This window comes from Xyrauchen texanus, chromosome 12, assembly GCF_025860055.1.
Source record: "Xyrauchen texanus isolate HMW12.3.18 chromosome 12, RBS_HiC_50CHRs, whole genome shotgun sequence".
In the NCBI taxonomy this organism is placed as follows: Eukaryota; Metazoa; Chordata; class Actinopteri; order Cypriniformes; family Catostomidae; genus Xyrauchen; species Xyrauchen texanus.
Window position 1 is genome coordinate 24,225,957 of NC_068287.1, and position 15,954 is coordinate 24,241,910.

Sequence of the window (15,954 nt, forward strand, 5' to 3'; positions counted from 1 at the left end):
ATTACTTAAACCTTACTTGCACAAAGAAAACACAGAGAGCAAAACAAGTAATCAAATCCACAAATCCTACCTTGGAAGCCATCTTGGTTAACGTCACCAATAGCAACAACAGCCATGCCAAAAGCGGAGTCTTTCGGCCCAGTGAGGATCACGTCAGCTTTGTCATGAAAAGATCCATTCTGGTTCATGTAGATATACACTGCCCCGCCTTTTTCTTTCTTCCGATCAAAATAGAAAGGTGCTCCAACAATCAGATCCTTCCAACTGTATGGATAATAAAAAATACTTTTGAAGGGCAAGTTCAGCCAAAAATGAAATCATTTACACACCCTCTTGTTGCTCCAAAACTGTTTGACTTTCGTCTGAGGAACCGAGGAAGATGTTAGGTAGATTGACAGCCTTAGTCACCATTCACTTTCATTGTGTATATATAAAAAAGATGCAATGAAATTGAATGGCGACTGAGCCTAAACAACTTGCTGGAACATATACTGTTCCATGTAAGAAAGGAATTCATGTGGGTTTGAAACAACATGAGGGTGATTAAGTGATGATATAATTTTCATTGTTGGGGGTTAATTATCCCTTTTAAAGAAATCTAAATTTTAAAAACTTGTTTTTCATAAGTGACAGTAATGGAAAAAACAAAAAGCCAAGAATTGTCTTCACCCATCATTATTAAGGTCCACAACAGCAATGCTGTTGCCAAAATAGGATCCAACTTGCTCCCCCATGATAGTGGCACTCAACATGAGTTTTTCATCCATTTTAGCCGTTTTGAAAAACTCAGCCATCATCACCGATCCTTTGGCTCCATCCCTTGGGGCTCCTGTTACCAGTGTGTCTTTCTCTTTGCTTAGTACACCTTTACCTATAGCTACAGAGTAACCTAAAGAGCAATCAATCACAATCAACAAATGTAATTTTTTTATGTGTATATTTGACAAGTTATTGTGACATTTTTAAATAAGTTTGATATTAGATCATTTCTTTGTGACTGCAGTACATTGCAAAGCTAATATCAGATAATAGCTGATGTGGTTAAGTATTATGTGCCAAAAAAGTTTCCACTGAATTTAATTTGTTTGATGGCTGGAATAGATAAATGTCAATAAATCCTGTTGCTTTCTGTAGCTCAATTTGTAGAGAATGACTTTAGCAACACCAAGGCCATGGGTTTGAACCCAGGAAATGTATTAACTGATAAGAAACTCTTTAGCTTGGATGTACTGTAAGTCACTTTGGATTAAAGTATCTGCACCTCTATTAACACATTTTAAATATTCATAATATGTGCTTTTTTGTTTTGTTTTGTAACAAGTGAATACCAGTTACATTTTTAATGCATGCATATTTTAAGTTATTTCACTGCCTTACCAATGTAAATATTCCCTCGGCTCATATCTGGAAAATTGATCTTCAGATTATACTCAGGATTTTTTGAGTCATGCCAGTTCAGAAATGCATTCCCTGCATATAATAAAAAGATTAGAGGGAAATTTAACAAACTTTAAATACAAAGTTTGTAAAATTTACATTTACATTTAAATTGAACAAACTTTAAAAACTAATTTGGAAATGAAAAAGGAAAAAGGCTCTCACTCTTAATCCAAGGAAAATATTTTATTTATAGGACAATTAAAGAAAAAATAAACAAATGCCATCATTTACTCACCCTAATATTGTTCCAAACTAAACACAAAAGGAGATGTTAGGCAAAATGTTAGCCTTAGTCACCATTCAATTTCATTACATCTTTATCCAAACAATTGCATAACATCTCCATCCATGTTCCAAAGAAGAAAGAAAGTCATACTGTATGTGTTTGCAATGACATGAGAGTGAGTAAATAATGTCAAAATATTCATGTTTGGGTGAACTGACCCTTTAAGAGTGCAAGCTTTTTTCTTTCATCATCATTTTTGGAGCTTAAACACATGACCCAGTTTTTGGAAATGAAAATGTTTACTGGAGACAAACCCCCCTTACCTTGCCAGTTGTAGCAACCAGGCGTTCCCAAGATGACATCGGTCTGAGTGATGGCAGCAGACATTCCAGCAAGACACAGGCCTTCATCATCCTTAGTTCCACTGGGGTCACACAACTCATTGTGTGACTGCCAATCAGAGTCATCCTTGTTATACATTAAATTATTTCCACGGATATAGCACTTCCCAATCATGCGAAGGTTGGCCGTTATGTTCCGGACATAACGATGGCCACAGGCCTGTTTAAAAATAGAGTGATAAATATTATGTTTAGATAGAAAGAACAGTGTTTTTGTGGATCCACACAACCAAATTTGAACTTTTCACAGATCAGAAGCAGGGACAACGGCGGTGTCCGAAAGCAGAAAAATGCTCCCTAAATCCAAATCCAATGTTTGAGCAAACATTCATTTGATCTTTTTTTAAAGGCAGCACAAGGGATATAACAATCCTGTGTGTATATATAAGCTGTTGGTGGAAAAAATGGTATCTGATGGAGCAGCTGATAGCAATAAATCAATTTATAAATGTTTAGGTTTCCAAATGTTCAACTTATGACTCCATAACAATCTGTATAAAGAAATAAGCATTGTAGTTACCAAATATTTGCTTGGTTCCGTCTAAATCTCACTTGAATGTGTTCTAGATCATTTTGATGTCTCAGAAGCCTGTCTAAAACCAGTTTGCATAGGAGGAGCCCTCAAACTATGACTGGGCAATGAGGTTTAGGAAACAGATTAAAATTAAATTAGTATTCCGGGTTCAGAAAGTTACGCTTAATCGATAGCATTTGTGGCATAATGTTGATTAGCACAAAAATGTATTCCGACATGTCCCTCCTTTTCTTTAAAAAAGCAAAAATCAGGGTTACATTGAGGCACTTACAATGGATGTAAATGGGGCCAATTTAAAGGCAAAAATTTGAAGGTTATAATTTTATAAAAGCACTTACATTAATTCTTCTGCTAAAACTCATGTATTATTTGATCTGTTAAGTTGTTTAAATCATAATTTTAACAGTCATTTTAGAGTTTGTTTACATTATATTGTCTTGGGAACAAAGTTATAACTGTGCACAGAAAAGGTAATTATGCGATTTTATCACAATAAAGTCATGTTAACATACATATTGTTTATGTCTTGTGTCTATAATTTTGAAACAGAGTATTTTAACGTTTACGGAATGGCCCCATTCACTTTCATTGTAAATGCCTCACTTCAAGAAAAGGAGGGACGAGTCTAAATTCATTTTTGTGCTATTCAACATAATGCCCTGTTTTGGATTGGCCAAATGTCCGGGGTGTTTCCCTGCCTTTGGCCAAGACAGCTGGGATAGTCTCAAGCACTGCCCGCGACCCTGCGTAGAATAAGCATCTACAGAGAATGGATGGATGGATCATTCTGCCACAAATGCTGATAATTAAGCTTAACTTGTATTGAACCCGGGATATTCCTTTAAGAGAGGTCATTCTTGAAACTCACCAATATACGACCGCCTGGTTGACTTTGACTGGCTACAGAAACACCTAGCCACATTCCTTCTATCACATCAATTTTAGGATCTGGGAGGTCTTCAGGACCTGCATAACACAAAACAAATTATACATAATTCAAATCTGCTCTTTCTACAGTACCTTGAGATCCTGACTCAGCAGCAAATTCAAAGCAATCTCATCCCACAACTATACTTTTTATGTATCCTGATCAGGAGGCACCGGTGTTCTGAAGTGGGGTGGGTAGTGAAGTCAAGTCAAGTCAATTTTATTTGTATAGCGCCTTTCACAACACGCATCATTTCAAAGCTGCTTTATAGAAGATCAGACATTAACAGACGATAAAACTGTAATGTCTATAATCTCGATGAATCATCATTGTGTAATTAGATAAAATACAATTGTTAATCATGTTTAAAAATAAGTAATTAAATAATAATTGTGTTAATAACCCCAGTGACCAAGCTGAAAGCGACTGTGGCAAGGAACACAAAACTCCATAAGATGTAGATTAATGGAGAAAAATAACCTTGGGAGAAACCAGACTCACTGTGGGGGCCAGTTTCCCTCTGGCTAACATTATGAATGTAATATAAATATTAATTATGTATAGGTAAAATCATGGTTCAAAATTATTAAACTAAGTAAGTGTTAAGGGTCAGTGATTAAACATCGATTGTGTTTGAACTGTAAGATTAATGACCAATGTCTTTGAAGTCCATCCTGGATTAACTGCAGAAGTTCACATAGATGCAATTGTCCTTGTTAATTAGCTGATGAAGGCTTTTGTTGGCAATAGTTAGTCTATGCATTCCATTTCAAGATCGTAGTCCATAAATAGACCGAGGTGATGCAGGCAGAGATCAGGGTAGCAAACGTCTAGGTTACAGTTGTAACCTCTGTCCCCTGATGGAGGGAACGAGACGTTGTGTTGAATGAAGCGACACTAGGAGTCTTTCTTGAAAGTCTCGGTTACCTCTGAACTTGAGAAAAGGCCAATGAAAAATTGGCAGACAGAATTTGCATGTCCCTCCCCTGGACATACAGGTACATTTACTGCATTTCATTGGCTCTGTACTTGTATTTTGCACAAATGGAGAAAATTCGCATCCAAGCAACTGCAGGCCTGTCTCGCATCAATAAAGGTCACTGTTCATGACTCAACTATCAGACCACAGCTAACCCTGAAGAACATTAAGGCTCATCTGAATTTTGCCAAAACACACCTTGATCATTCTCAAAACTTTTGGGAGAATGATCTGTGGACTGATGAGTCAAAAGTGGAACTGCTTGGAATACAGGGGTCCCGATACATCTAGCATAAATCAAACACAGAATTCCACAAAAGAACATCATACCTACGGTCAAGCGTGATGGTGGTAGTGTGATGGTGTGGGGATGCTTTGCTGCTTCAGGGCCAGGGCGACTTGCAATAATTGAGGGAAACATGAAGTTTGCTCTCTACCAGAAAATCCTAGAGGCCTAGTCAAAGTCCTGACTTGAACCCGATTTAGATGCTGTGGTAGGACCATAAATGGGCAGTTCATGCTCAATCTCTCCATTGTGGCTGAACTAAAGCTGTTCTGCAAAGATGACTGGGCCAAAATTCCTCCACAGTGTTATGAAAGACTGATCACAGCAATCAGAAGCATTGGGTTGCAGTTAAGTTTAAGTTTAAGGGGGCAGTTTGTTTATCACATGGGTGATATAGGTGTTGGATAACTTTTTTGCTTCAATAAAAAAAATTATATATTTGAAAGCTGTATTATGTGTTTCTCAGTTTGACTTTGTTTTATGTTATATCTCATTTGAAGATCGAAACAATTTATAATGGAAAATGCACAAAAATAGAAGAAATACTTTTTCACATCACTGTATTTTCTCTTTTCTTAGTGCAAAGGGCAAAATGGCACATTTATCTATATAAAAGAATATCAGATGCTAAAACTGTATGTCTGTTGTAGTTTATGCTTGATGACTTGCTATTGGCTGTTGTCATTGTATAAATAATGAGGTATGAATGTGTGGTATTTGGGGACTGTGTTATTAATCAACATTTAAATGTCATTGGGGTTATAGTTATGCTTCAAGTTCGTTTGATGCAAATTGCCATTTTATGTTACGGCATTGGTTTGTCACCCTGGGTGAGATTAGTGTTCCTTTGAGTTAGGCGTTTTTTGCAGCTCATAATGATTGAGCAGTTATTGAAAGTGATTCTCTGTATTAAAGCACTTGAAGCGTAACACTTTGACCATACTTATTAATAGAGAAGCATGACTTTGCCTGTTTTGATCCGTACTCTATATTGTTATTATAAAATAAATGATTTATAGAGATTTTGAAACTTTCTGAAGTGTATTCAGAAAATGTCCATCCCTAATTTAAGCTAGTTGAAGTCTGGCCTATTGATTGATTGAACGAGACATCATTAACTCGCAGCTTGTAGTCATTAGTATTCAGTAAATTCCCACACTATAATGCTACTAATGCGTGTGCCAGAAGTGCACATATTTTTATGTCAGCTGAAGTTCAGTTCCGGTGCCCCTGTGTCAAGAGGTCTGTCCTGAAATGGAAGTCCTCACACTAAAAAGAGGTAACCTGAAATCATTACCTTAAAGATATTTTTAGAATGAAAAAATGTTAACCTAATGTGTTCAGATTGATTTAGTTGTGTTAAATTATATTTTTGAAGTTAAGAAATAAAACCAGTTAACACATTAACACACAGTTAGATATTAACACATGAAGCACATTTTTAGATTACCTGAAAAAACATTAATTAATAACAATACAGTCTAATTAGACAGCAGCAAAAATCACTTTAAGTGATTAAAATTTTTTATAACAATGCACTGTAAATCATTTAGTAGTAGACAGTTTATTAAGCTTGTTACCTTTCACATAATAATAATACAAATAATAATAGTATTAATAGTTATTGATACAAGAATGGAGTGGTATGAATGGCAAAAAAAATTACTGGATTGGAGAAGATTCAGTCTTTGGCAGTCTTTGGGGTCTGCAGTAATTGGACAGGCATACATGTCTCCAGTCTCATTGGCTGGCAGTCCAGACTCTGCCTTCTCCTTTGGTGCTCCTACAAGAAGTCTGAAACATGTAAACAAACTGATTAATTCATCTTAATTCCTGAGTAACACTTTTAAGGACAATACTCTAATTCACATTCAGCTATATGTCTATTTTTCAGCTATATGTCTATTTTTCAACTTATCCTCAAATTTTGGTGCATTTTAATTCAGATAAATGTCTTGGTTACATGAAATGTAACCCTGGTTTCCTGAGTGAGAACGAGATGCTACATAATTGCATTGAGACACACCTTGAGTGTCATGTAGTCTGAAGCAATCATGCAAATTTATTGGCTGATGGCGCTTTTGCAATGCCCCTTGGGAGCTACGTCATGGGCTCCATAATGGTGCTTGCTTCACGCCATCGAGATTTTCTGCATGTAGGCATGAGCCTATACAGCTGCTAGAGAGTATGGACATTTTATGCAGCATCTTGTTCCCACTCATGGAACCAGCGTTACGCTTCACGTAACCAAGACGTTCCCTTTCGTATGAATTCGAGCTGCATAATTGCATTGGGAATTATATACACTGGCGGCCAAAAGTTTGGAATAATGTACTGATTTTGCTCTTATAGAAAGAAATTGGTACTTTTATTCACCAAAGTGGCATTCAACTGATCACAATGTATAGTCAGCACATTAATAATGTGACAAATTACTATTACAATTTGAATTTTTTTTTTCAGAACTTCTTAAACTACTTCAAAGAGTTCTCATAAAAAAATCCTCCATGTTATCTTTATTTTATCCTTAATTAAACACAAACTCCAAAACTGTCATTCTCGGTGCGGTCAGAGCAGTCGCGGAAGAGACTCAATCTGAGCATGAGTCGAAACTGGGAGAGATATAAAGTTCCGCCGGCTGATGCGCCCTCTAACACTAGACGCTCGTCTCAATCCCAAAATGTGTGTATGTATATAACACAACAACAACAACAGTTTTAGTGGTTTGATTGAGTGAACCACACTTTTATATCCAGTTTCCTTTTCAAAAGAGTTTATACAAAGTACATGTTCATCCTGCTTAAATGTCCCTGTTTGTTTGTACAATCTTATTTTCGTGAAAATTAGTATGTTCTTATTTATTGTTCTATTTTATTTAGGTGTAATATTGATAAAATAACAAGATTGCATTAATGAAAACATATTATTTAATTTTGTAAAAATATTTTAATTTGAAAACACTGTGCATTTATAGTTGTTGTTGTTGCTAATTTGTATGTTTGAGTTGAAAAATACACATTTCAGCATTATGAGTAATCTATTTGTACATTTTCCTTGATAACCAAGCAAGTTGACTCATGATACCATTTGTTTATTATATCGCAATCACATATCACAATATTAACCTCAATAATCGCAATATGACATTTCCCCCAAATCGTGCAGCCCTAATAAGCACTTGAAATTGCATCAAATAGCCAATGAGACGGTCTTTGCTTGGACACAGATACACCCCTGTTGCGGCCACCAAAGCACACAAACAACCGCTCTGACTTGTATGGTCAACATAAATTCGTAGCACCCGAACTGGGCAAAACATATGCAATCTTTCATGCTCCTCCGACTCAAATGGGGGAGGATAGAAAGCCTGAAAATTAATAGTCTGTGAACTAAATGATGTAGAATTAGGTAAAATAATCCTCAAATGCCCCAAAATGCTCTTGCAAAAAATCAGGAAAAAATTCTGATAGGGCAGACAACTGGACCTTCATCTTCAACTGGAACTTGGTGCTGTACACCAAGAAGCAAACATATGCCACTTGAACTTATAAAGCTTCCTAGTTGATGGAGGTCTAGCATTCATAATGGTATCAACCACAGTGGGGGATAACCCATCATTCAAAAGTGTGCCCCATTGAGTGGCCATACCCATAACTTCCACTAGTCTGGCCGGGGGTGACAAATATATCCCTGAGCCTGAGACAACATGTCTGTTCTGACTGGAATCTCCCAAGGCACTTTCTCTAGGAGTGAAACCAGAGTCAAACAACCATACCTGAGATGGCCAAAATGGTGCCACTAACAGAAGCCGGACCCAATCCTTGCGAACTTTCTGCAGAACTGCTTGCAGCAGTCTGATAAACGCATAAACATACGTTGTTGGCCACTGATGCCCCAACACGTCGATGCCCAGTGGTGCTGGGGACGAGAGGGAAAACCAGAGGTGACAGTGTGGCGTCTCGCTCGATGCGAACCGATCCACTTCCTCTCTGCCAAACCTACTTCAGATTTGTTAAATAATCTGAGTATGTAATGTCCACTCTCCGGGCATCAAGCCCTGTCTTGACAGGAGATCCGCCCCCTCAAATTCAACCAGCCAGGAACATGCACGGCTCGTAGAGACAGCACACTCTCTCGTGCCCACAGAAGAATGCAACATGCCAGCCTCAGCATGGCATGAGAATGCACTCCTCCGTGGTGATTGATGTAGGATGCTGCTGTCCTGTTGTCTGACCAGATAAGGACATGACTGTCCTGAATCTCCGGGAGGAAAAACTTCAATGCCAGCAGCACTGTGAACATCTCCAGACAGTATATGAGCCAATATTGCCGCTGGCCTGTCTAAAACCCACAGGTTGGATGACTCCCGTTTACAGTGCCCAAACCGGTGGATGAGGCGTCTGTCATTATAACTTTGTGGTGACACACCTGTCCCAACGGAACACCTGCCATCATAAAGCGGGTCCATTTCCATGGTGAAAGTACGATAGCCCCCACGAATCATTTTGAAGAGACAAAACATATACATCAGTGGTTGAAGTCCCTTTGTGGAATTCATCCAACACTGAAAAGGTCTTGCATACAGGGAATGACAGAGGAAGCCACGATCATGAGCCCCAAAAGCCTGTGAAATGTTCTCGCTGGGAGAATGCGTCCCACTCTGAACATCGCTAGACACCGGCGGAATGAGAGAACACGAACTGGAGATAGATGCCCGTGAATCTAGCTCCACCCCTAGAGTCTGTTGTCATGGCAATAGGACACTCTTGTCTAGGTTTATACACAGTCCTAGATTGCTCAAATAGCTGAGAATGACATCTCAATGTTGGGCAGCCACAGTCTCTGAGTGGGCTAGCACGAATTAGTGATGGGTCGTTCATGAACGATTCTCTCATTTTGAACAAATCTTTTATGTGACTTATGTGTTTATGTGACTTAGAAGAACGAGCAGTTTAAGAGAGTGATATGTTAATTTTGTGTTGGCCGCGCATGTGCATTGTGCAACCTCTGTTCATTTGTTATGTGAAAACTGCATAGGCGCTATAGAGGAAACCAAAATGATTAGTTCACCTTTCAACTATTTTGGTCTGAGTCATTCGTTCTTTTGTCATGTGACAGCCGTATAAGCTATGCATTGCTCACACAGGAAACAGAAATGATTAGTTCACCTCTTGAGTCTTCTGATATGAGTCGTTCGAGCTTTTGTCACATGACAGCTGTATATGCTATGCGGCTTTCAAATGATGAAAGAATGAATGACTAGGACAAGAAGATTCCAGATGAAAGCTTCTTCCCACAAGCAATCAGACTTTTGAACTCTTGATCTCTCATGATCAATATACATCAGCACTGCACTTTATTAATCTCAGACTGGACTTTCATAAATTATATTCTCTCTTAACAACACACTGGCAACTAACTATCAACCGACAGCCTGAATGTCAATACAGCACAATACAATCTACTGTAAATTTTATATATACAATTTTTACTGTAATGTAAATTGTGCTTTTTCGAAGTACCTAGTTTGAAATACACTTCACTATTTGCCCTTCCCCAAGCAGACAGATGGATTAATGCACGGCTCTTGCCTGCTGCATGACCTGTAACCACTAGATGGCACTTGGCTTACTTTTGGCGACTGCCCCCAAACCAGCAGCACAGCAGAGGGAAGCCTTCGCTCCTCTAATACTGTGTCTGGTTAAAGAGAATTTGATTATTTTTAGCCTTTACTGTATTCAGGCATAAATGATGAGCACCCTGGACCCTGGACAGCAGGAATTCTGACAGAATAAACCTTTTCCCTGGTATTTGAATGGAGAAAAGTGTTTGAACATTGAGGGGAATGTTTATTTCAGAAAACTGGTTCGCCACAACGGCCCCTGCATTCTTTATGGGGAGACAACATGTGATGCTTATGTTCACTGTATCTTTTGGGTACACTTGTTTTTGATTCTGTTATGCATGTCCCGAAACCCTTGGTCATGGAGACAAAGGCTGAATTTGATCAGGCAGTTATAAAAAGCAGTCACTTTGAATGTATTTACAGCAGAGGATGCCAGATAAACCATCTTCCCTAGCACAGAGCAGGGAAGATACTGTGTCTGGTTAAAGAGAATTTGATTATTTTTAGCCTTTATTGTATTCAGGCATAAATGATGAGCACCCTGGACCCTGGACAGCAGGAATTCTGACAGAATAAACCTTTTCCCTGGTATTTGAATGGGGAAAAGTGTTTGAACATTGAGGGGAATGTTTATTTCAGAAAACTGGTTCGCCACAACGGCCCCTGCATTCTTTATGGGGAGACAACATGTGATGCTTATGTTCACTGTATCTTTTGGGTACACTTGTTTTTGATTCTGTTATGCATGTCCCGAAACCCTTGGTCATGGAGACAAAGGCTGAATTTGATCAGGCAGTTATAAAAAGCAGTCACTTTGAATGTATTTACAGCAGAGGATGCCAGATAAACCATCTTCCCTAGCACAGAGCAGGGAAGAATGTGCGAACATGGAGGGGAATTGAGAGCAAGCAGGCTCACCACGACAGTCCCAGCATTCCATTCACTGTGTGTTTTGTGTCAACTAATTCTCTCATACAGCGTTTTTAATAGCGATGTCTCAAGACGTGCATGGTAACTCTTTTGCATGCTTGTTCATCACAAAATGGTAGCCAAGCTAGACCTCAAAATATGTTACACGTATTCGCTCAAGGAGAGGGCAATAAACACGAGGAAGAATCCAATGTACATTCACACTCCAATCTTCTCAGACACAAAGTCAAAATCCCAAACTGCCCCCACACATGGAGCTCCAATCTGGAGGCCATGGAACTGGAACAAGTGGGGATAACACCTTGTGGTGAGAAATTGCAAGCCTCGAACATGTAATGTTTGGAAAAAAACACATTCAAATTGTTCTGAAAATACGCTGTACAATGAGTCGCTTCTTCAATTCCATCCTGTGTTGCCACTCAAAAGGGAGAGAAATAATGATCCTCGCTTCGGCGTGAGTCGTTGGTACAACACAGGCCAGACAAGATTGTGCACCGAAGAACAGAAAATCTCGATTGTGTGAAGTGAGTGCCTTTATGGAGCCATAAAGGCACTCACTTCCAGTGTGTTGTTAAGAGAGAATATAATTTATAAAAGTCCAGTCTGAGATTAATAAAGTGCAGTGCTGATGTTTATTGATCATGAGAGATCAAGAGTTCAAAAGTCTGATTGCTTGTTGGAAGAAGCTTTCATGAATTCGGCTGGTGCGGGTCCTGATGCTGCGCTACAGCCTGCCCGATGGTAGCAGTGAGAGCAGCCCATGACTCGGGTGGCTGGAGTCTCTGATGATCCTCCAAGCTTTTTTCACCCACCACCTGGTATAGATGTCCTGGAGGGAGGGAAGCTCACCTCCAATCACCACTCAGGGCATGTTCCAATGAGATTACGCAGCTCGAGTTACTTTGAAATTAAACTCCAGCATGTCTAACCCTTATCTGTCAGGGCTTGTCAGACTATGTAATCTGTTTTTGAATGGAACGCCTTGTCTGAACCTACAACTACTAAGGCACGGTGCAACTATGGACAAAAAACACAACTGAAAAAGCTACAGGATTTTAAAGAAGAAGTTTGTCATTTCTGCGATACTAGTATTACCCAGGGGGGAAATTTATTTTTCAAAAATGTATCAGTATCCAACAAATATCCAAACTGGATTGAGTGATCTTTGAATAATCAACATGATTATAAGTTAAGCATTAATGTGAAGTATTTAAGTTTAAATAAATACTTCATATTATTCTAAATTCATAATATGTACATTTTGCCAAACATTACTTTTACTAGGATAAGAGTTTTCTTAACATAAGTAAATTACACATTTCACTTTTAACTATGTGCAGAACCCTGCTGTTAAATGATGCTGATTAACATAAAAAATATATAAAAGCCACAGGAAAGGATGACATTTTATTCAAATTAGCATTTTTAGACCATTTTGTGAACAGGTTTGTATAATACACTGAGAACTGGGTTATCTGTAGCATGAAGAGCACTTTAAACTCTCATATCTCTCCTTTTACTTCTCTGCTCCTTGTGCTTCCATAGGGGAGCATTTATGATGAGCAGAATGTTCTGTATTCTTGAACTCGGAGCTCACATGTTTGAACTGATGAGTGACTGATATAATTTCAATCACAAAAAACTACTCTATGTAGCCTTAAAGATAAGAGTGAGATCTAAGATACCCAGATCTTGAATGGAGCAGATGTAATCCTACAGAGCCCCAAGGAAAGTGAGAAGAATTTAAGAGTTATTTCATTAAAATGTAATCAGAAAACCAATGAATTTCATCTTAATATTTATGAGAGCATGACAGACATAATAATCAGTAAGGCAGAACAGCCTGCTGGTCTGATTCATTAATATTTTTTGTATACACACACACAGTAGTTACTGTTTTATCCACCTTGTTGCCCGAGGGTTTTAGTGGACAATGTGGTAATTTCATCTTATTTATTGTTCTGTTTGGTGAGTTTTCATTTTAATGTATTATGTCTGACTATCTAATCTTCACAGATTCCATTTCCAGAAAAGTTCAATGAAACTAAGTTTGGTGAAAGATAATAGCATAGCAATTTAAAGGTGAAGTGTGTAATTTCTGTACCACAAATATCACCAAGTGAAATTGCAGGATTGACCCAAACGGATTGTCCCAACTAAATCTTTTACACAATAGGTTGAACCAATGACAGGTTACACTGCTTTCTCGCAATAACCCACTTTCTAGTTTCCATGTAAATATAGTCAATGTTACTGTGTTGGGCTGGCTAGGATGCTCAAACAAACAGGGCAATGTTTTAATAGAGCTACAGAGCCACAATGCGTACAAACCTTTCATAATGACTTACATGTAATTGTCTTTGCACATTAAAATGGAATTAGAGCTGCCACAATTGTTAAATTTGGCTGACGATTAATTGTCCAAAAAAATAAATAAATCAAGATAAAGATGATTAATTGCCTGTTTTAGGGCTTTTATGATACATTTCCCTGCTTCTTAAGGTGTATGTGTGTTCATACAAGAGATTATTTAGCAGAGATGGGCCACTTATATTAAAATGAATAAGAGATATTGGAACGCCCAACTTCAGCCAACGGTCAACAAATGTAGAAAGGAAATCCCACTTTACAGGTGAAAGAGCCAATCACCTTTTAGATACAGACATCACCTGTCAATCAGCTCAACATGTGCACAATTTATGATAACAGTGTTGTCAGATTTTACTGCTGATTTGAAATATGTCTTTTGATCATAATTTAGACCAACCATTTAGGAGATTTCAGTCTTTTCCCATTCAAGTAGATAGGAGTTACACTGGCATAGCTGGAAATAGCCTCCCGAGAGAGTTCCACAGATGGTCCACAGTGGACTGACTTGCTAGAAAGACATTAACTGTGTCCCAAACAACATACAATACACTGTGCAATTACAAAATGTACTATGCACTCAGCCATATAGTGTACATATTCAAAGTGTAGTATCGTCCCAAACGGAACACTTAATGTTTTTTACTACATGGAAGCCATGTTGTCTTTGCCGTTGAACAGCTGTTGAAAGTGACGTTTCAAACCCTAGCATAGTGTTGCTGCTAGATTTAGCATGCTTTCCACACTCAGTTCAACAATTATCTCTCAGTAATATACATACTCACACAGCATGGTATGATGATAAAGCGTTTAACTAAGGTGCTGTCTTCACAGAAGTTTCACAAGTTGTCATATTCTCCATTATTTACAATTGTTTTTCCAAATCACCATCGCTTCCAGTAACTCCATCCCTTCCACTATGTTTGGCAAGCCGCGTGCGCTGAGTGCATGAAGTGTCCAACATTCCCCACTCTGTTTTGTTAGTTGAAAAAGTGCATCATCCAGGTACTCGTAGTACACTTCTTTTGCTGCATTTTCAGTGTTAACCTGCTACTCGCACTAGTATTACACTACAAAATGGCGTAGAACAGTGCAGAAGTGTGCGGTTTGGGACACACTTTTTGATCATACCATTGATCATACACTAATGAAAATGCGAAATTCAAATATTCGTTGAATATAGGAATAAGTAAATAAACAGCGCAATTCACATGTGAATGTTTAAACTGTGTGCCAAGCACTAATGATGACTTCAGACAGATGGCATTTTTTCACAAAAAAAAGCTAGACTCAGCGCAACTTATACAGTTTAACAGATAGCAGGTGTCTCAAGACACGTTTTAAAGGTTGAAGAGGTTCTTGACACTTGACATGGCATAAAAAACACAGTGCTACTGCACTAGACACTAAATAAACAAACAAACAAAATAAACAAACAAAACCTGGCAAAACAATCAAAGACGTTCGTCTGTGTAACGAATACTGGACGAGATGGATTCAATTGCAGGAAACAGCTTTATTAGTAGACAGGCAAAAGTACAAAGGGGCAAATCCAAAGGAGCGTAGTTAAGAGGAGAGCGTGAAGTCGAAGCCAGGAGATCAGATAAACAAAACAAAACACGAGAAAGAACAAACTGGGGAAGACAAGCGAAACACTAGAGTTGGCAAAGCAGCGTGGGCGACAAAACAATAACCAACAAACGTAAGGAGAAAGGGCAGGGTATAAGTAGAGAAAATAAACAGTGCAGGTGAAACTAATATTCGGGTGATTGGGAACGAGTGTGAGAGCTGGAAGGGGCAGAGTGGACTTGGGAACTGGAGTTCGTTACAGTCTGGCGTGAGTTTGCATAGAAAAACCAATGGTCAACTGGCTGGATGCAAAAGCGATGTGAACAGCCCCTTGCCCCAGCGTCTTGCTCTTTATAGCAGTTCAGCCAAAAAGCACTGCTATCTGGAAATATTACTATCATAAATACAACTGTAATGAAAGAATATACTGTGGTATCACCATTGTTATTATTAAACACCAACTTTCTATTGAAGCATTTCTCACCCCTCCTTTTAATTTTTACTTAACATTCTTTTATTTATATATTTTTTATTTAATGCACTTTATTTTAAAATGGAATGCTAATTTTTTAACAGCCAGGAATATTCTCTGCAATAATTGAACACAATGCTGTATTGTTTATACTGTATGTAGGCCTATTCATTACGCACTCTTATGATCTAAGGA

At 38.3% G+C, this 15,954-nt stretch overlaps 1 protein-coding gene across 1 annotated transcript in view; it reads right to left on the reverse strand.

Annotated features, from left to right (window-relative positions):
- Nucleotides 1–15,954, reverse strand: part of LOC127652253 (integrin alpha-3-like) — a 60,893-nt gene that overhangs the window by 21,542 nt on the left and 23,397 nt on the right. The window contains exons 2-7 of the mRNA XM_052138388.1: nt 6,462–6,589; nt 3,471–3,568; nt 1,990–2,227; nt 1,378–1,470; nt 670–889; nt 71–264 (exon numbers count right to left, since the gene is read on the reverse strand). Of these exons, the coding sequence (XP_051994348.1) occupies nt 71–264; nt 670–889; nt 1,378–1,470; nt 1,990–2,227; nt 3,471–3,568; nt 6,462–6,589 (971 nt within the window). The remainder of the gene's footprint in view (nt 1–70; nt 265–669; nt 890–1,377; nt 1,471–1,989; nt 2,228–3,470; nt 3,569–6,461; nt 6,590–15,954) is intronic.